Here is a 22500-nt window from a genome sequence, read left to right on the forward strand (position 1 = left end):
TAACATTCTTGGGTTTAGCAATTGTGCATTGATTTATCAATGTGTTTGCACAGTGTTGTGTTTTACTTTTAAACTAAAATACCATCATTATAATAGCGGGTGAGAGATGAGCAGGTGCTGGGCGTCGGTGAGTTTGCTAAGTTTAGTGTGGCTCCCTCCGCGTGTTGGCAAATCTTGGCCGCTACTTGAAGAAGAGTAGACTGCCGTCTGCCAGTGTAATGGTGGGGTGCATGAGCGTAGGACGTGTGAAGTGATGTGGCCTTCTGTGAGAACCTTAAGGCCTACCTGAGGCCATTCACTCATCGTGATTAATAGCAGCCGGTATGAATAATCAGGGCAGGCCGCCATCTCTCTTTCCATGGCCAACCTACCTCTCAGGGCCACATTCCTCCCTGACGTCTGCCCCACGCTTTCCTTATGACATTTCGGGAGCTCAAGCTCTACATGTATATCCTCACGGCAGTCCTGCCCATGGTCACGCACGTTACCATGGAAGACAGGCGTCTCCCTCTCCCATGGGCATTCGGACGTCTCCACCTTCTATCATACCCGTACCCGGAAGTCGACTAGAGTATTCAAGGTCACCAGATAGATACAGCAGATACTCTGCATCCTCACCCAGAAGACGATATCCTCCTGATGATGATTTCACTCCTGAAAACGAGTCGGTGGTAGTCAATGCTGGGTTTAGCTTCCTTATGGGGAAAGAAAATAGCATCATTCACAAGCATGTGGATATCCAGCCCGCTCATGCTATCTCTGAAGCACCCTCGTCTGGGCTTACTCGTCAAATCGACAAATTTTTGAAAAAAAGTGACCATACGCTTGACCGGTACCAAAATCTTGTGCAGTCTCGATCTGGAGGAAGGGTTGGCGGTCTGAGTCAACGAGGGAAGTCTATGACACCTGCTGGAGGACGAGAAGAGTCTCCGGAAGCTTCTACCCTCGGACTTTCCTACAGATCTCAACGTTCAACTTCGGCGGCTTCGATTGCAGTGAAGGCCGAGAAACATCTGGAGTCACTTTTGAGTGAAGGCAAGGTCAGGAAGACGGCAACAGCACCCATCGCAGAACACGAAGAAGACCAATTGGATGACGACCTGTCTATTTCAGACTCATCTCTTGATGGATTTGATACCGACGATGACGTACCCCGTTCGACCGATGTCTTTGATATCTCCGACGACACTTCCGCCGATCTGAGCAAGGTAGTCTTCAGATGTCGTCTTCCTTCAATACCTTTCAATCAAAAGGCTTGGTTCATATTTTCAAATGATTATGATATTAGCTAATTTTCGGAACGGTATGGTTACCCCGTTTTTTAGGGTTAAGAGTAAATACCAGTTATTTCCCAAATAGAAATCAACTTTGATTAGAATTACGAATATATGGTTTGATAGCTTTTTTGTATAGCAAATTCTAACACATTTTCATTGATTTTAGTAAGCTTTTGCCTAAATATCTCAATGCAAGTAAGGGTTAAATACAATCGAAATCGATGTAACATAAAATATAATGTTATCGCAAAGAACGCTTCTAGGCGTTATCACCTAATTGTAGATTGATATCTATGTAAGAAAATTAGTTATTGATTTTGAATGTGGTTACATTAATTTATTTTTGTTGTAGGTTGAGATTTTGTTCTCTATTGTTGATGATGACCTCAATCTTTTGCTTCATCTTCCAAAGGAACCTCACCCCATTAGAAGATAGCCTAGTGTCATCAGTACACCTCCTGCGGTTACTTGTAGGCATTACTGAAGGGTCTTTGCTACGTCCTTTCATCACTTTACTGCACCCACTTTCTTAGCCTTTTACTTTACCTCCGTTTCCACTTCCTTTCTTTTCAATATTGCTTTGCAGCCTTTTGACACTTTTACTTGATATTGCAACTGCAGCGTTTCCCTTAGTTGCACCTTGGTGCTGAATGACCTCCTCAGCCCCAGTGACTTATTCATGTTGCCCTAATTCCATAAATCCAAATCCAAAAGAGTCCCTTTTGTTACCTCGTTCTAGTCAATCATTTTGTATATTTGATTATCCCAATTTCCCGTTTCCTTCTTTTCTCGTGTGATTAGTAACAAACTTTGCGACGAACATGAACTGGGTGAGAGGTTCTACATTATATTAGGATTGGTCTTGTGATGCCACAACATAATACACCGAATTGAGCATTCTTCCTTAGATTTTAAGCCTGTTGGGTTCAGCGTTAAACTAATATCTATAGTAACATGCTTAAGATTAAAGACTCCTATAAATACATTTATTTAACTTTTCCTATAGACATTTCTATTGTAATTTTACATTTTTAAAGGTATGGCTTGGGTATTTATTGGTGGTTAGATATTGTGTTTTAAATGGAATGTTTACTCTTGTGGTATTGAAATGGTCTTAGTGAACAGCGCTAGAAGATTTGATAACGTTTAAAGAGTATATAAGAATAACAGAATACAAAATTTGAAAGATAAGTGGCATTATTTTCATGATGAAAAGTTAAAAAAAAAAAATAACTTTTCCAGTGTATTTGCAAAATATATAGTATTGCACAAAATATATGCCACCAGGGTGCATAACCAAGGCATCCTTCACAATATCGACGCAAAATGATGACGTCATAGATATTGCGTTCAAAGGTTTGATTGTTACTTGGTCACACCAGTACAAACGCTCCACCTGTGGAAATGCCTTGTTACAGAGCCTCTTCTTATTATACACTCATTTATATTTGTACTTATATTCGTGTTCCATAAATAATTGTATTTCTTTCTTTAGATTGTGAAACTTTTATGACGATCTTGGAGCATTTTTTTGAGGAGTGTACACAAGTTTTTATTTATCCCCTGATGATTACATATATGAATTTCCTTTCAATATACATCCGTCTTGGTCTCCACATCCTCCCCTCTCTCCCTTACCTGCGTATACATTCAGTGTGTTTGGAAGGAGGAAATGAGCGAGCGTTTAGCTGTCGTTTTAAAAGGTGTCGGAGCCTCCAAATATAAGGTGGGTATCAGGTGTATCAGGCCCAAGGTTCCTATGGAAATTGTATAATTTCTAAGCACACTTAACAACATTACCATCGCGTCGCTTGGTTCTTAGCAAGATTTTAATTATATATGTGTGCAAATGTTACTAAATTTGGTATTGCTATCGATAACGGAACTAAAATTGGATTATTCTGCTGATAACGAAGCTAAGTTTTGACATGGTTGAAGGTAACAAATTGTTGGTATCATATGAATTGTTTGCAGCCCATAACCCTGTATGAGAATAGCGCCTTTCCTTTCATTTAGCTCATTTGAGTTCATTTAGCTTTTTGTTGCCGGCTAAAGTATAATGATTTTTTAGTGCACAAACAGCCTTCCTTCGCCATACCTTCCTTTGTACATGTTTTTTTTTTTAATGGAAAAATGCTGTTGTGTTTTAATCAAGACAATGAACTTATTCTTAGGGTTAATAGCGATCCTTAGGAAATCAAAGACACCAAGTAGATATAACCGATTATCTTCGTTTTCGAACTGGACTGCTCGTGTGTACCGTTTGTATTTTAACATCTAATGTACCTGTAATTTCTATACTTGTACGAATCCGATTCTTACTACTGGTGGTGTTATTTTCTGTTACAAGAGATGGTAGCGCGCTTCCCTTAAAAGGCTTTTTTGCTTCATCTCCATCTCTCACATGTTTTCCGTTGCTAGCTCGTTTTGTGCATTAGTTTGGGCAATTTTTTCCCGTGCAAGTCTCTCGTCATTGTACTGAAGCATTCATCTCAATGTCAAAAGATTTGCAACTTCAAAGACCTAAATTGTGGAACAAGACTTTTAAGTGTAGGGCCAAGATTTTTCGAGGAAGTTTAAGAATTTGTGGGTCACCTTGGGCGGGGATTTACTTCAACCAGACGGAATTTATAATTTGACTGACTGCCTTTGTATCCTTAGAAATTTCATTCTTGATATATATATATATATATATATATATATATATATATATATATATATATATATATATATATATATATATAGATAGATAGATAGATAGATAGATAGATAGAGATACATATACAGTATATAGATATATATATATGTATATATATATATATATATATATATATATATATATTTATATATATATATATATATATATATATATATATATATATATATATATATATATATATATAGCAACAAAACCAACTGTGGAAGATCCACCCAATACCATTGGCTATGATGTAATCATCCAACAGAGTTTCAATTTTAATTGGGAGGTTGAAATTTCGAATAGAGCCCAAGCCATATCAGATGCTGGGATAAACCTTGATGCTATATCACTTATTTGTTTCCCAACCACGTCAACAGAAAATGAAGAAAGACGACTATTAAGAGGTCTCTTCAGCCCACCCAAACCTACTGAAAAACCGAGCCAGGAAAAGGAAAGTTAAAGAAACTTAACTCCTTTGGATCATTAAGTCTTTATCTGTGCTGTAAAAAAGAAAGCATAAAAGAAAACAAAGAATATTTCAAGTACATTTTTTTTTCTGAAGACGAAGAGCGGCCAATTCTGGTAGTTGATCTTTATTTGCTTCCCGTAAATCCTATTAAAATTGGTGCAATGCAATTCATGCAAAAAATGGTACTTTGAAGAATGCGCAAATGGGTTAGCTCGGTAGCTTATACAAGTCATAACTGTGATCAATGAAAAAATTTTGAAGACTCCACTAGGCCTAGTCATCTTGACGAGCTAAAGAAGTTACTTTGTTTTTCTTTCTTTTCTGTCATGTAAAGGGAATTAGTCTACCATTTACACGTGTCCCTCTTGCTGTTATGCATAGGAAGTTTTTTTTTGTGTGTGTGTGTGTGGGGGGGGGGGGGGGGCTGTAGAAAGAACGTCTCTACTTTTACATGTGCTATTACTTTTGTCGTTTAGAGGAAGTATTACTTTTTTTCTAAGCTTTGGTTATATTTAATTCCTATGAATAAAGAACATACTCGTTTACAATAAACTAAGAATTTTAAATTTAATTTTGTATTGTTTTTATATTCTTGAATAGATTTTTCTGTAACATCAATTTGTCTATATATAAATATATTATATATATATATATATATATGTATGTATATATATATATATATATATATACATTGTGTGTGTGTGTATATATGATTATTTTAATAAAGTACCCCAATATCGTAGATACGAGTCACAAAGGACCAACCATGGCATAAAAGGACCCTTTTAATTTTTTTTTCTTTTGGTCATATTTTTGGTATCATGAATTAGTAGATTCTCTGAATTCTTAAGGTAGATACACCAATATCAAAGCTTTTTAGAAATATCTCTATTAGGTCACTGGCTTCAATATTGTAAATGACATGTATTAAGCATTTCTTTTTTTGTTTGGGGGGGGGGGGCGGCAAGGGGCTCCCATCACCACTCTATTCTTCTAATAATGTAAATAATGAAAGTGTTTGTTGAATGGCGATCCCTGAAAATGGTTGGAGTGTTTTGTAGGTATTTTGTATTTTAAGATTTTCCCTCGAAGCGTTCCATGTAGCACTAGGTAAGTCCTTTAGAAATCGTTCTTTCTCTTTTAGGAAATAAGCTAGAAAATAAACTGTTAGATCTCTTTTTTTTTTTAGGGAACCAATAGTATAATATGATGAACAAGGTGACTACATTTGGGCAAATTGTATTCATAATAAATGTTTGATAGCTTAAGAACTCAAGTGGATTTCTTGGTGGGTTATGAATAGTCTATTGTTTACGTGTAAAAACTAGTTTCTTATTTATTTTCCTTTATTAAATTGTCAATTTTGGAGCAGACTCCATTCAAACGTGCAAGCAAATGTAGTTGTTCAGCAAAGTTTCCCAAACGGTAAGTATCGTTATGCTTAACGTCAGAATTGCATAACGTGAGGTCGGGACGAAGCAATGTAACACAGAAAAAATGATTCAAGATGGTGCTTGTAAACGTGATACTTAAGAGTGTTGGAAATCGAAGTAGTTGAGGCTGCCAAGGGTCTCGACTCGAAGAATGTGTCGTTGGTGGCAGTGTGTGATAGTGGTGGCATTGGCGGAGGTGGGATATAAAACTCCTATGGTCAGTCAGTACTCAGTAGTGATTTTGTGGGCGTGCTGACCACTTCGCCCTCCGCGAAATAGCGAGGAAGGGTGTCAAATGAGGGGGTGTTTGAAGTTGTGCTATTTTGACTAAAAGAACGCGGAGTTCTCTGTGCACCCGACTGTTAGATCATCGAAAGAAGTTTAAGCGACATCCTCGAACGACCGAAAAACGCCCCCCCCCCCCTCTCAACTTTTCGTAGATAATAGTCATTTTCTCTGGAATAATTATATCAGCCGGAAACTGCAACCTTATGTCGAAAAGTTCCCGATGTCAAAGATAATCGCTCGCTGAATCAAGAACGTTTATAATGCGACAGTGTTCTAAGAAATAATTTTCTAAAGATATTTCCAATTCTGTTGCAAATAGGTAATGCCATTTCTTTTTTACACGATCAGAGAAACCGATTCTGTTGAAAGGCAGCGGAGCATTTTTTATGTGACAAATAAGTACGACCGAACTGGGAAACGTACTCCTAGAAGCTTAGTCAGGAATCAGATTTTATTAAAGTGATTTTCTAAAGCCTCCATCCTGAGAAGCTATCAGTTCCTTTCGTCCTTTTCTCTTACAGGCAGGAAAAAAGGAAAAGGAAAATGGCATATTCTCTGTGAAGGTAATTTTTTCCTGTCAAGCAAATTAGATAGTTCTAGGTTGTAGTTTCTTTTCATTAACATGCCTTAACTTAGAAGTAATATTACCGTGTAGTAGTAGCCCATGTGTTTTCGATTAAAATATTTTGGCGCTATACTTTGGTTTCTGTTAACATTCTTTAAGAATTTTTTAAAGCTTTAAAACTCTCTTGTGTTGCTTTAAATGGATGTAGTTATTGTGGTTCTATTAGAACTCTTAGCCAGCCGCCGTATTTACTAGGAAAATGGGTACTTTTATTCATAAAACCTGCAGTGAAGTCAGACGCCCCCGTTACCTACGTTGTTTGACTTTTGAAGAAGAAGAATTTCCTGGAGAAGACTCGAATTTCCCACGACGTTATTCCTTGTAAATCGAATGCAATGACGCAGTGTGTTTAAACAAAACCATCTCGAGGATTTACTGTAGATTCAACATATAGACGAAGTCCCCAATTGTACCACCATCATGAGTAAGAAGGGTTTTCGTCCCACTTCTGCCTCCAAGAAGAAAATGTCCCAGCCTGAGCCAGAGGCTCTTTGGATTTTTGTGCAACCGCCTCCCTCAAGGAACAAGCAAACAGATGCGGTTAGATTTGGATAAAGCTTCGGTTCTGCCGTGAAGCTTATGCATCTCAACGAAGCCTTTCCACTACCTAATATACATCCTCCCTTTTGCAGTCCTGTGGCATCCTTAATTCTTTTTCGCGTTGGTTTTACTTCTTTTTATTAATTTCTTTACTCTTCAGCTCTCTTAAGAATTTATTTTTGGAATGTCTGGATTAGAAAGTTGAAAAAAAGGTTTACTTGAGTAGTTGGAGTGAAGTGTGGTTGAAAATTTTTATCAGTCTTAAAGTGAAACTCATTAATTTATTTTTAACGTGTTTTGAATTATTGGAAACGCACAGTTTTTTGATTGAGCATTTTAAGTGCAATATGGGGCCGATTTTATCCCTGAATAAAAATCGTTTCCGTTGTTTGGCACCCATACTAAAAGGTTATAAATAACGGTGTCTATGTAAAAATACCAATATTTACTATAGCTCTGCCTTCGTTACAACCAAGTCAAACTTATATTTTATAAAGAAAATATGAAAAATCACGGAGAATCTGTGTTTGGTATAAAAAGAGTCGAGTGATAATAATTGTAAATCACCTGATGTAGAGTAATAAGAGTAATGTACATTAGTGGAAAAATGTCACTTTTGAGATTATTAGATAAAAGGGATATGTCTCTCTCTCTCTCTCTCTCTCTCTCTCTCTCTCTCTCTCTCTCTCTCTCTCTCTCTCTCTCTCTCTCTCTCTCTCTCTCTCTCTCTCGTCGATGGAAAAATCTGTTCTTGAATCAATGGGTTACGTGTAATTTTTTACTTGAGCAAAAGTTCGTGTATTTAACCATGAATTTTCTATTTACAAATATTAACGACAGTAAGGGTTTCCATTAAATATACGAAGACAGTACGTTGTGGACTACGTATCATATGTACAATATATATATATATATATATATATATATATATATAGATGCATATATATATATATATATATATATATATATATATATATATGGATAAATATCAACACAACATCGTGTTCAAATAGAAATAAATTTCTACCTCATGTGTGTGTGTGTATACTGTATATATCGTTTTCTGAGTGAAGGTACCATAACGTGGTGAAAGGGTTAGTGCATTGCCATGATCAGCAAAGCTGTACTAGTCAGGAACACCCATACTAGGTTGGATTGCTGTGAGCAATCAGACAAAAGTCTTCCAACATCATCAATCCCCACCGGTCAGTGTTGTAATGAAAACTGGCCAAACCCTAGACACAAATAAAGTCATATCCGAGGTCTTTGCTCTGCAGTATACTAGAAGTGGCTGCATTTGTTGTTGTTGTTGTATATATATATATATATATATATATATATATATATATATATATATATATATATATATATATATATATATATATATATATATATATATATATATATATATATATATACATGTATATATAGGCAGATATAGACCAGCTTTTGATTCTGTCAAAACTTTAGCAGTAATTAAAGCCCTCAAAGACAAGGAATAGATGAATCTTATGTTTGAACACTTTTAGAATATTCATATAGAAAATTACGGATTCCGAAAAGTACATGAAGATAGTGAGCAAATTCCAAATGAGAAAGAAGATAGACAGGGAGACTTCATCTCTTCTAAGTTTTGAAAAATTTTGATTAGGAAAATGTAGAAATTAACATTAATGGAAAATATCTTCGCAATTTATGATTTGCAGTTGACGTAGTTATGATAAATTTGAATAGAGAAAGCAAAAAAATGTTGGACTGAAAATGAATATGAGTAAAGCTAAAATGAGGTTCAATAAAAATGCAGCGAGACAACAAATAAGGGTTGTGAACGAACATTTTGGGATTGTTAAATATGCAGTATGTAGTTAAGACAGTGTTTCCCCAGGATGCTGAGACCAAAATTTAAAGAAGGACAGGCATGAGAGGAGAACGTTTGGTAAACAAAGTGAGATATGAAATTTAAAAAGCAACTTTCTCTAAAAAGAAAAGTATTTAATTAGATAGTCCAACTAGTACTAACTTATGCATCAGAAACCTGGAGCCTTACTAAAGCCTTAAAACATAAGGTATTTATAACTCAAGAGCCATGTAAAGAATAATGATGCCAATAACACTAAGAGGCAGAAAAAGAGCGACATGGATACGATAGCAAACTGAAGTAGAGGATATTTTAACAACACGTAAGAAAAAGAAATGGACATGCGAAAGACATATAATGAGAATGACATGAAAAATAACAGAATGGGTCCATAAGGATTGCAAAAGAAGCAGTGAAAGGAAGAGCAGACGATATATTCATGAACTAAGAAAATCGTGTGTGGACTGGCATAGATAGATCATAAACAAGCACAAGTGGAAGGACTTTTGTGAGGACTTTGTCCTGCAGTGGATTAGGCTGATTATGGTGATGATGATATCATATACTTTATATATATATATATATATATATATATATATATATTATATATATATATATGTATATATATATATACACACAGAAATGTCTGAATATTGTCTGTCTATAGAATTGCGGAAATACCTTACTGTTAATAATGTTTGCAAATATGACTAATATCAAGTTTTCAATAGTTACTCGAATATTTGATACAAGTAAAATTTTAAAATAAAAAATAACATAAAACCCCTTTATTCGTGCCTGGAATTTTCCATCCCTAGTTCCTTTTCAATGAGCATTGATACCACAAAAGTAATACGTGCGAGGATATATATATATATATATATATATATATATATATATATATATATATATATATATTATATATATATATAAATACATATATATATACATATATTTATATATGTATATATATATATATATATATATATATATATATATGCATATATATATATACATATATATATATATATATATATATATATATATATATATATATATATATATATTTTATTTATATATATCCTGTATATGAAATACATATATCCTTGTAAATATTTTCATGTACACACATATATAATATATATACTCCTGTATATATTTATACTGTATATATATATATATATATATATATATATATATATATATATATATATATATATATGTATATATATACACATATATACTCATGCATGCATACATACATATACAGTTTATAACGTGTAATCGTGCTTAAAATACGAATACTTTATATATAATGGGGGTATAGTTTCCATAGGTATTCAGCGCAACTACTGATATTGGAGTTTTCGTAACATGTTCATCCTTACATATGAAACTGTTGTGGTATTAATTCTTATTAAGAAGAACCAAGTTGAATAGTTTCCTTTATAGAAAACGATTGTGTGCTCGTGCTACGGAAGACCTTGTTGACGAACATATTACAAAGAATAGAATGTGCAACTTCCGAGGCAACTTCGGAAGTTTGTTGAGTATCTGGCAATGGCCAAAAACAGTTTGCACTCTTATCTCAAATTTGTGTGTTGCAAACATGGTTGGGCTGTATATTTTTTAAACTCTCTCTCTCTCTCTCTCTCTCTCTCTCTCTCTCTCTCTCTCTCTCTCTCTCTCTCTCTCTCTCTCTCTCTCTCTCTCTCTCTCACGCATACGAACGCATTTCTTGTAGTATCAAGTGCACACGCATATGTAATTAGCTCATAATTAATCTTATTTTCCTGGATCGTCATAACCTCTGACATAATTTAAGGTAGAAAATATGGTGTGCTTTTGAAAGGAAATACCTTGCCTACTAACGGTGTTAGTAGCCTTGTAAGTATAGTAAAGACTACGAACACTTATTTTATTCTTCGTGATATCCTCAGAGTACTTAATTAAAAGTTAATCATGGCTTTCATTAATTAGATTGTAATTTCATTTCCCTAATATTGTGAAATATTCAACTTAAGCCCTAAATACTCGACTAAAATTATTTCTCGAACACCCATTTCATGAAAATACCCCAATATTATTGCAGCGAATGGATAGGAAAAATATATTAGTTGTTGCAGGGAAGAAATCATTTTCCTGGACGATTATTGGGTGGAGCAGGTGGCAAATAAATACACTGATGACACTATGTAATCCAATAAGCCTTCCAGTTTTAATAGTTTATATTATTAAGTCTAGAGTAAGGAACAAACCACGTCACTGTTGTGCTCTGTTACAGTTTTTTTCCCATGTGACATTAATCTTTTGAGATAACACCTGTTTAAGAAAAGTGGGAGTTAAGATATTCTGATATTTTTTTTTCATCAATTATCATTCACTGTCTTAAAACGAAACACTGAACGGATATTATGAACTCAAGGGTTTTCTCTTTGTTGATTTGCCCTCGTGATACTAGGGTTTGAACTATGTTAAGCCTTGAAGTAAATTAGGAATAATTTGATATTCCCAGTCACATTTTATCAGTAGCCTTCTGAGGAAATATTTTCTACAATTTCGGAGAGGACGCGTTCATAGTATACTTTTCATGTCTGCTAAACATACATTGGTCTTAGAATATTAGGCGTGGGTGTCCTTTCATCTCTGCACTCAAGATAGAAATGTGTTGCTTAGTTCTTGGCTGGGTTGAGCAACAGAGGCAGCAGCATCAAGGAATGTTGCTAGTCCCCTATTCCCCAGCATAGCTCTTTTGGCTCTCCTCCAACAGGCCGAGTGAAGTAAAGGTGCGTCATTCTTTCTCACAAAGAAGGATCATTTATCTATGATTTTACTCTTTTTTTTCCTCTTTAGTTCCAAAATGTGCATGTGTAATTTTGTTTGCACGGAAGAGAAGTGCCTCTTATGTATCTCAAATTTATTTTAAAATCAAAACAAAGGACATCCTACACCCAACGATCTAACCTCGACTTTGTGGCGGCCTTTCTGCCTCTTTTGCTGTCGACTATTGCTGGCTCGGTTATTTTAGATGTGTTTATAGGTTATTAGAATTTCCTCCTCCTCTTTGAGAGAGAGAGAGAGAGAGAGAGAGAGAGAGAGAGAGAGAGAGAGAGAGAGAGAGAGAGAGAGAGAGATGATCATATTACAAACTAATATCATTCCCTCAATTTTCCTCCAACATATAGAACTGTGATTGTATATATTATTATTTTCGTTGTACTTTGTTTTAATATCAAATGATTCATCTGTTTTATGGCTTAGGTTTAGCAGTACCTTACGGTCTTGATGGAGACGTTTAATAATGTACAGACGAAGGTCTTCCCTGAATGCAGGTGGTGTTGAGGGGTCTGGCTTCAGGGATAAATGTCACAAGTGACTGTAAAAATTCTTGGAGTTTGTGGCTATTATTTTCACACCATTCCAATGTAATTTTTGGTTATGGATAAAATTATGGAAAGATTTTTTTTCGTACTATGTAAATTTATCGTCGGTTTTATTTTGGATTTCTGGGTGTTCTTTTGAATAAGAACTCACGGTCGTCTTCCACAATAATAGTACTGTACTTTTGAACTTCTTGAACTGTATTGAAGAACATTATGAGAGAAGACCTTGATGTAGGACTACAGATTTTATAGCATTCCGAAATTCAAAATTACTCCATCTCTGTTTGAAATTCAAAGATGTTTTCACAATAGGTTACATGGTGTTTACCGCGGAACCATATTGGGTTGCCTGCAGTATCTCAACAGACAAGGAAACGAAGAATTGCAAGGAAACAGTTCATGAAGATTTCTAAATTTATGGTTGCTTACAAGGCCCACTAAATATGACATCTTTCGTTCATTCAATCAAGGAATCTTGGCATTTCTTAACAACTGGATATTATCATTTTCAGTTTTATGGGACTTTTTTTTCTTTCTTTCTTTTTTCTTTTTTTCTTTTTTTTTTTAATTGTGGACTAAATACTTGTAAGAGTTTGAGTGGTACTGACTTTCTTTATGAGCAAGAAAGGCCTCTCTAGTCTATGATATGTGTAATAAATAGAAATGCAACATATGTAAGTATATATATATGTATTTATATATATATATATATATATATATATATATATATATACATATATATATATATATATATATATATATATATACATATATATATATGTATATATATATATATATATATACATATATATATATGTATATATATATATATATATATATATATAATATATATATATATATATATATATATATATATATATATATATATATATATATACGGTATATATATTGTAATATTGTGTATAAAAATGTACACAATAAATAGAAAATAATTGCATTCATTTCTTCTTATGGACTTTGATTATAGTATAAGAATACCCAACTAGAAAAAAATCTTATCAATATCGGTATTACACAATCTCATCAATAACCTCCCTCTGTTTGTGGGCAATACGGGCCTGAACTGGCGGGATAGGGGTAGGAATAGGTATTCCTTCATCACTCGATTTTACTTGTCCAGGTTTACGGCATAATTTTGCAACACAAACCACCCTCACCGTTTCGCCATTTTCAAAATCACTACCACACTTGCATTTGTAACTATCGTTTGTTGGACACTAGCCGTTTCCCGATAAAATAATTGAACTTTCCTGACTCATCCTCATCATAACTTTAAGTATAAGGTATTCACATTTACATTTTCTCTAACAATACCTCGCCTCGAAGCTGAACTGTAATTCCGTAGCCACTTGCCCTTCTGGAGCCGCCAAGGTCCCCGCGACCAGGAATCATTTAAACCCATCGTTAATACACTATCCACCTGACCTCTTTGACCACTTTTTTCTTATTAGGTTCACTTTGTAGTATGTCATATGTATTATTATTATCATTATTAGAAGCTAAGCTATAACCCTAGTTAGAAAAGCAAGATGCCATAAGCCCAAGGGCTCCAGCAGGGAAAAATAGTCCAGTAAGGAAAGGAAACAAGGAAATAAACTTCGAGAGAAGTAAAGTTGTGTCCAATTAGTTTAGTCAGCTGAGGAAGGGTATCAGCTGTCTGTCTAATATTGTGGATAGAATTGAGTAGATGAAAGACAAAAAAAAGGAAAATAATAGTAAGCAATTCTCTGTGTATAAAAGCTAAAGGTGCTGAAGTCAATATCCTAAAAACGATAATGAAATATGATATGCTACGGTAATTAGACGCAAAGACACCCAAGACAGACAGCAATGCTGCTGTGGCCTGATTGGTAACTTCTCTGGCTGGTGTTTGCCAGTCGGGGGTTCGAGTCCCGCTCAGACTCGTTAGTGCCATTAGTGTCTGCAACCTTACCATCCTTGTGAGCTAAGGTTGGGGGGTTTGAGGGAGCCTTTAGGTCTATCTGCTGGGTCGCCAGGAGCCACTGCCTGGCACTCCCTGGTCCTAGCTTGGGTGGAGAGGAGGCTTGGGCGTTGATCATATAATATATGGTCAGTCTCTAGGGCATTGTCCTAATTGCTAGGACAATGTCACTGTCCCTTGCCTCTGCCATTCATGAGCGATCTTTAAAACCTTTAAACCTTTAAACACTTTCCTTCACTGCATCAAGGACACAAATAAGAATGTATTCTTCATCATCAAGTTTATTTCGAACACATCTAAAGAAGAAATGAGGTCTGTTTAAACAATTTATACAACAAAAATTTTATACTCATTACCTTAAGGAATGTCGCGTATGAATGGAAAAGGGTTTACACTCTTGATTAACATTTTTGAAAGGTACATCTTCCAGAATCACATGTATGTTTGCCTGATGATGTTCAGACATTGCCCTACTAATAATGTGTTGTATCACTTCTATGGATATAACCATCTTTACTCGGTACGGACCCAAATACACTGGCTCTAGTTTATGTTTCCTAGTATATGTTTCAAATACGCACGATCGCCCAAAATTCTTTGACCGGTGTGTTTTTGAACTGTCCGTCATACTTTGAGCTGTTTTTTTTTTTTCATTAGCTCTTCTCAAAAACCTTTCAGTAGTGATCATTACTGTCCTTGAGAGATTTAGTAAATAGACACTGTATTATTCAGTTAAATAATTCGGCAACTGTTACGAATTTATGAAGACCGTATACAGTAACCATGCATTTTATTTCATATATGTTAATTTAAGAATAAAAGAATTATTTTTATATGTGATAATGTAATTGTAGCTCGAAAATGTCTTTGTGCTCTGGGACGAGGGTTTTAGATACTTCTCCGGCGCCAGCCCTCTGACGGGCGTCAGTTGTACAAGATGACTCTAGTGTGGGTCCTTGGTGTGACGTCATGTTGCGTAATGCTATTCCTGGAAGCGTCTAGTCCATCAGGTACATTTGGGAGTATTGGTCCTTCGTTTATAAAGGACAGGTGACGTGTGACAAGGAGACCTAACTGAACACTAATCTTGAGTGGAGACATTTCAGCTACATCTACTGAGACGAGTGTTGATTGATTGATTTGACGTTTTCTGCCATCCTGACATCCAGAAGTATTGATAATGATGATAATGTGTGTCACATTATTATTATTATCTTATCAACTGTTTCTATTTTGTAGCCTTGAAAATATAGATATTACTAGCATGGGTCCCTGGCATTAGCCGAGCATATTTGCCCTTGAATTTTGAATGTGGGCATAAATTCCCCCTCATTCATAAATTTTTCTCCAAATGAAGTCATCTAGAAAGCAAATGTTTTGAATGATGCGATGTTCCATTGAGAAGATTTTTCAGATAATTAGGAGGTTCAGCTAACAAATGCAGTCTAATTTTCCCTCCACTGCAACACAATTAGAAGATTCATTCTTCTATTTGTGAGCATCGCAGTGATACATTGTTTTGACATTAAGCCAATTTGTACTATATCTTCTGTTTCATACTGGTATCTTGGATTATAAGTGAAGGCACCGAGATGCCCCTGTACAGCATTAAAAGGATGTGCTCTTGCTTCTGCATGCCTGACTATCGATATGGCAACTATTCTTAGCTCCTTGCGATGTTTCATAGTTTTGATGGACAATCATTCTTTGTTGGTTATCCTGGAGTCGAGTCATTCTTTGATTTCTTGATTCCTGACTTCTTATAGCCGATATCATTTGTTGATTATTTATAAGGCAAGAATTTCTTTGGTCTTCATCCTGAGCTTCACGTCTAGCTACCATTCTGCTTGCATTAGTGTTCCTTAATAAATTCATCTGCTCACCGTCTGCAGCCTCATGTCTAGCTGCCATTACACTAGCAATAGTGTTCCTTCTTGAATTTATCTGCTTTTTGTCTTCTATTTCACGTCTAGCTGCTATTCTGCTTGCATTGGTGTTGCTTCTTAAATTCCTCTGATCTTCATCTTCGGCTTCCACTCTAGCAGCCATTCTGCTTATATTAGTGTTCCTTACATTCCTCTGCTCTTCGTCTTCTGCCTCATGTCTACCTGCCATGATGCTTGCGTTAGTGTTCCTTCTTAAATCCATCTGCTCTTCATCTTTTGCTTTATGGCTAGTCGCCATTCTACTTGCATGAGTTTATCTTTGCTCTTCATCCTTCATCGTAAAATCCTCTGCTCTTCTGTTTCCTGCTATCTTTTACTTTTCAGCGAGTTTGCTTTCTCAGATTTACTGAATGAGAACCTGTTTTTTGGTCGCATCATTTTATAGAAAACTGAAAAAAGAAATATAAAAATTACCAAAGACTCAACCATTAAATATTCTGTAGAAACTCTTTTTGGGTAGCATGATTTTGTAGAAAACTGAAAAAAAATATAAATATTACATAAGACTTAATCATTTAATATTCTGTAAGTTTTTGCACATTTTATCACATGGAAAAGAAAATCAGTGTATGTTGTGTGTGTAGGGGGGGAACCCATTAAGGACCTTTTTTAGGACAATTTTCCAAATTAATATAGCCCCAAATAATCTCCTATGTTCATACAATCTCTATATCGAAATTCAGTGCAATTGGTTTATTATTATTGAATGCAGTTTTAGGGGCTTTATAATAATGGGTCCCGTAGACCCCCAAGGTGGATCTTGATCAGGATAAAAATAGCGTTGTTAGCTTTTTCGAAAGAAAATAATTACATGAGATTCAATCATCAAATGTAATGTAAGTTCCTTGTATAAATTTTCTACAGCGAACACAGGACATACACACAGACAATCACCAGCTTTATTACTCTATAGGTTATAGTTATCGTATTCGTTATTGTGCACTATCATTATTATTCTATTATTGAGTCCTATTACTATTATTCTCTATTGTTATTAGTGATACTATTGTTAGTTTTATTGTTTATTATTATTATTACTTTATTATTTATATTACTATTAAATTGATTTAATTATCATCGTCGATATTATTTGTTATTAGTCATTATTAATTATGCATTATTGATTATTATTATTGACATCATTATCATCATCATCATCATCAGTTAAAGTTTCAATTTTCTCCTATACTGGCTTTATCTTTAAAATATGCTCATTGCAGGCTTACTCTGATATCTATACACCTCATGAATAACTATGGGTAAATGTAAGCGACGACCATAATTTAAAGTGTCTTTTTTTTCTATAAGTTTTTTTTTTTGCCTATTTTGAATATTAAGTATCTCATAGTTTACCACATAGTGTTTTACATTAAATATAAGTCCACTAATATTTACAAAGTATTATTCTAGCATCCATATAAAAGGTTTCTTTAAACATTCTACGGCAGGGAGAAAATTTTTTAATGGAAAAGGTTAAGATATTTGATATGGCATACCGGTACCTAACTTTAGCCATAACTCTCTAGAAGTACTATTAAATTCATTGTCCAAGTTTAAATATAAGCTGGTGAGCATTAGAAATGTTAGGAATAGATTTTAGAATTATCTTGAATTTCACATTAATCTCGTTTACTGGTCATAAAATATATTGGGTTCCTTTGTTTGTAAAATGAAAACAAACAATTGATGTATTGTCCAAGAAACAAAATTATGTTAAATTCTAGCTAAAATTTACAGATTTTGTAGCCTTAAACTATTATCGAGTATTTAAAAATGAATTTGTACAAACATCAAACGTACCACATGTACTTAAACCCACCAAAATCAGAAACATTGACAACTAAATCCTATCAAATGTGAAGATAAGACAGAATGAAAAGCTACTTTGAAATTTGTCATGGCAGTTTTACCCACCTAGACCTGTTTGGTAAGGGATGATGCATTATCTGTCTGGGAGCTTATGCAGAACAATCTTCCATATTCCTGCCAATCCTAGTGACCTGAGCTGTGTGTAGTCGACTGTGAAGTATGTATGTGCTGGAGAAAATTGCCACCAAATAAATAAGGAAATACTCTATATGAGAAGTAATGATCAATTAAAAGAAAATGTTTTAAGAACAGTAACAACATTAAAAAAAATCATTCATATATAAACTATGAAGACATGTCAGCTTGTTCAACATAAAAACATTTACTGCAAGTTTGAACCTTTGAAGTTCTACCGTTTCAACTGCCTGATAGGAAGATCATTTTAGAATACTGTGTAGTATTGAGCCGCGTGGTGGAAAAGGCATGACTATTAGAATTAGCTGCATACCTAGTATTACAAACAGGATGGTACTGTTCGGGAAGATCTGAATGTAAGCGATGATCAGAATTATGAAAAATATTATGCAACATGCGTAACACACTAAGTGAACAACGGTGCCAAAGATTATTATCTAGATCAGGAATAAGAAATTTAATAGACTCTAAGTTTCTGTCTAATAATTTAAGATAAGAATCAGCAGCTGGAGACGACACAGGAAAACAATACTCGAAACAGGGTAGAATAAAAGAATCAAAACACTTCTTCAGAATAGATTGATCACTGAAAATCTTACAAAACTCTCCTAATAGGCCTTTTTTTTGCAATTGAAGAAGAGACAAACCTAATGTGTTTCCCAAAAGTAAATTTGCTGTCGAAAATCACACCAAGAATTTTAAAAGTCATACAGTATTAAAGAAACATTATCAATGCTGAGATCCAGATGTTGAAGAGCCACTGTCCATGACCTACTTACAATCATACTTTGAGTTTTGTCAGGATTCAAACTCATGCCCCATAATTTGTAAAATGCACTAATTTTAGGTAGATCTCTATTAAGGGATTCAGCAACCCCAGATCTACATTGAGAGGGAATTGATACAGAGAGTAACATCATCTGCATATGCCACGAGATTGTTTAATAAGCCTAACCACATGTCATATGTATATAGTATGAAAAGTAATGGGCCAAGAACACTACCCTGAGGAACACCAGATATCACATTCCTATACTCACTTTGGTGCCCATCAACAACAACTATTTGTGATCTATTAGGTGAAAACTCAATAATGATGCTAAGAAACGACTCGCCCATTCCCAGCTGTTTAAGTTTGAAAACAAGGGTCTCATGATTAACAAAGTCAAAGGCAGCACTGAAATCAAGCCTAATCATACAAGTTTCCTGGCCACAATTAAGGGATTTCTGTACAGAATTGGAGATTGTAAAAAGGACATCACACACTTTAAGGCCTTTACGAAAGCCAAATTGCAAACTAGGCAACAGATGATCACCTTCACCAAACCTATTTAAACTTTTTGCCAGAAGACGTTCAAAAACTTTAGATATAGGAGTTATGGAAATTGGGTTGTAATCAGCTAGACTTGAGCTACCACAAACGCATTTACATAATGGAGTAACATTACCATTTCTCCAACAAATGCTAATGGAATCTGTTCTTGCTAAATTGCCCAAAATAACATAACTTTGGAGCTAAGAAAGCTGCAGCCTTTATAGAAAAGGAAAAATACCATTAGGGTATGTACTTCCATTAGCATCAAGGTCCATCAAGAGTTTTAATTTCATAAGATTAAAAAGCTAAACTAGTTTGTTCAGCCTCAGGAAAAAAGCAATGAGGAAGATCAAGTTTCTCATTACTCTGCTTAATTTCAAACCCAACAAAGGGATGCTTTTTGCTTTGGATAGTGAGTTACAGAGCCATCTGGTCCAAGTAAAAGAGGAAATGTTGCATCGTGAGTTGCACCGGAAAGGGTTTCTTTTGTGGTTAAATTGTATTCCTTTACCATTGAAGTATAAACTCTCTGAGCAATAGCTCTAAGCTGAGTATATCTATTCCAAGTCAAATCTGCTATGTTCCCATTTCAAAGATTATAGACTCCTGTTTCTCCATGCCTACAATCATCATTGAGCATTTTAGGCACTAATGGTCATTTGATGTCTGGATCTGGTCTTGAAGAGCTCTTTGAGGTTGTGTGTGCTTCAAACACTGTTGCTCACATGTTAAGTGGGAAAGTTTTAATAAGATCTGTTAGAGGTAATTTCCTAGTGGAATCGGTATATAATCCATTGTTTACTACTAAGACATTCAACTTTGTTTTGCCAAGGAGGACACTAGTTGTGTTCATAAGACCATAGAAACACTAGCAGCTGCTGAGGATCAGGATAAATGTTCTACTGAAGATGTATAGATAAGCTAGCCAAAGGTCATCTAATCTACAGGAGGAGCTGGAATCTGTAAACTTGGATGTAGGTAAAGTTCTTAAAGCTACAGATATGAATGTAGATTTAACTACAATACTCAAACTGCATGGCACTCATGGAAATAGAACTTTCCCCAAATAAGTTCTGTTCATTAACACCCCTTGATAGATTATATCAAAATTTGGAGAAAGCAGTACATGAGATGATTTACCAAAGTAGAGAGAACTCAAAATTGGAACCTACATTTGTCACGCAATTTAGCTGTAGTTGGTCACAACCCATACATAAAGCTATTCTATATCTATGCTCAGCAGATGATTTTACTTGCTGACTAGCATCCCAACCTTTATGCAGCTTTCATGTTTGGACATTTTTATCCCAAAAAGCAATTATAACTGGACTGAGGTTTCATCAAATCTGATAGAGCAAACACTCATGATAATCATGAAGACTCCTGGGCATTGGACAAGAGGCTATAGAATTACTATCAGTATATGCAGTGGCTTCTTGCCATGCCAGCCTGTTATTGTGCCAATGGTGCTATACAGAAATTAACAGACCTGGATTATGAGACTAGTGAGCATCACAAGGATGTTACCCAAGCTAGGCAGGTAAGAGCTTGTTATGGTACCTCCAAAATTTGAATCCTTTTGATAGTGATGCATCTTTGCAGAATATTACAATTGGTGTGGCACCTAGCAACAAGCAACAACAACTCTATTAAGGCGGAAATTTTGCACCCCAAAAAATTAAATCAATAGCAGCAAGCAGTGCAATTGAACACATGTCCAAGAAGAAAATGTCATTACAATGAATCTCAAATTACCACAGTTGAGTATATCAACTGTTGTTGTCAACTACTGATTACATGACTAAAACATTACAGAAATATTCAAATATGAGCTCTAACGCATATCATCTCAGTTTGAGCCACAATAACTACCAAGAGAAGACTAACAATCCAGCACTGACTGATGCCATATGATCTGAAATAAAGGATAAAGCCAGGACAGAATCAATAACTATGTGGGGCCATATGAACTGAAGGAAAGGAAAAAGTCAGGACAGAGACACTAATATCAAAGGACACATTAATTACTTGATGTTAGGTCTCTTAGTTATTGTCTGTCATGGCCAATAAGTTCAACATTTCCCTCCGTCTGCCAGATGTAGTGCAGTATACTACTGTATGTCAAAATTTAAACAACCAAGTATTATTTTTGAAGAAAGATGCATCTTGCGGCTAACAACAAAGTAAACTTTGATATTGGAATGATCATTTCATGTAAAAAGAAGCACATCTTGGCTAATGGTGCAAAGAAACAGAGTTATTTGTTCATGTCAGGACACTATCTGCAAGAAGCTAGCTATACTATTGTGCATACATATGTACTGCTGTACTTTTTTCCAAAAGAGCCATACAAAGTACAGTACAAGGTCCCACCACTGTCATTAAAAAAGGTACACATCCCTTGGTGTTACTCTGATTTCTATGCTATTCTGGAGATTTTTCGTCTATACCTTCAGTCTGACAGGAAATCATCCAGCAAGAAGCTGCAGGATTGGTATATACACTGAATTAAAGAATTATTGAGTTCAGAATTATGCTCTCTGGCCCCATTTATACAGTACATGCTGTAGAAGGATGTGACACCATATCAAGGTTATTGAATTGGGAAGGGTCGCCACTTCTTTAGGTGGAGGACAACCCTCACTTTAAGCAACAGGCAAATATTTCCATGAGCACAGTATAAAAAGAAGACCTCTGT

The 22500-nt window shown here is 35.0% G+C and overlaps 1 protein-coding gene across 6 annotated transcripts in view; it reads left to right on the plus strand.

Moving 5' to 3' along the window:
• Nucleotides 1–197: 197 nt before the first annotated feature.
• Nucleotides 198–22500, plus strand: part of LOC137657944 (uncharacterized) — a 201223-nt gene continuing 178920 nt past the window's right edge. For 2 of the 6 annotated variants that reach the window (XM_068392657.1, XM_068392660.1), the window contains exons 1-2: nt 198–1208; nt 2932–3003. In XM_068392657.1, the coding sequence (XP_068248758.1) occupies nt 324–1208; nt 2932–3003 (957 nt within the window). In that variant the 5' untranslated portion in view covers nt 198–323. Of the gene's footprint in view, nt 1209–1629; nt 1748–2931; nt 3004–6087; nt 7334–22500 lie in introns of those variants that run through there. The other 4 variants (XM_068392658.1, XM_068392659.1, XM_068392662.1 and 1 more) reach the window with 3 other exon arrangements.

The sequence above is a fragment of the Palaemon carinicauda genome, chromosome 18, assembly GCF_036898095.1.
Source record: "Palaemon carinicauda isolate YSFRI2023 chromosome 18, ASM3689809v2, whole genome shotgun sequence".
In the NCBI taxonomy this organism is placed as follows: Eukaryota; Metazoa; Arthropoda; class Malacostraca; order Decapoda; family Palaemonidae; genus Palaemon; species Palaemon carinicauda.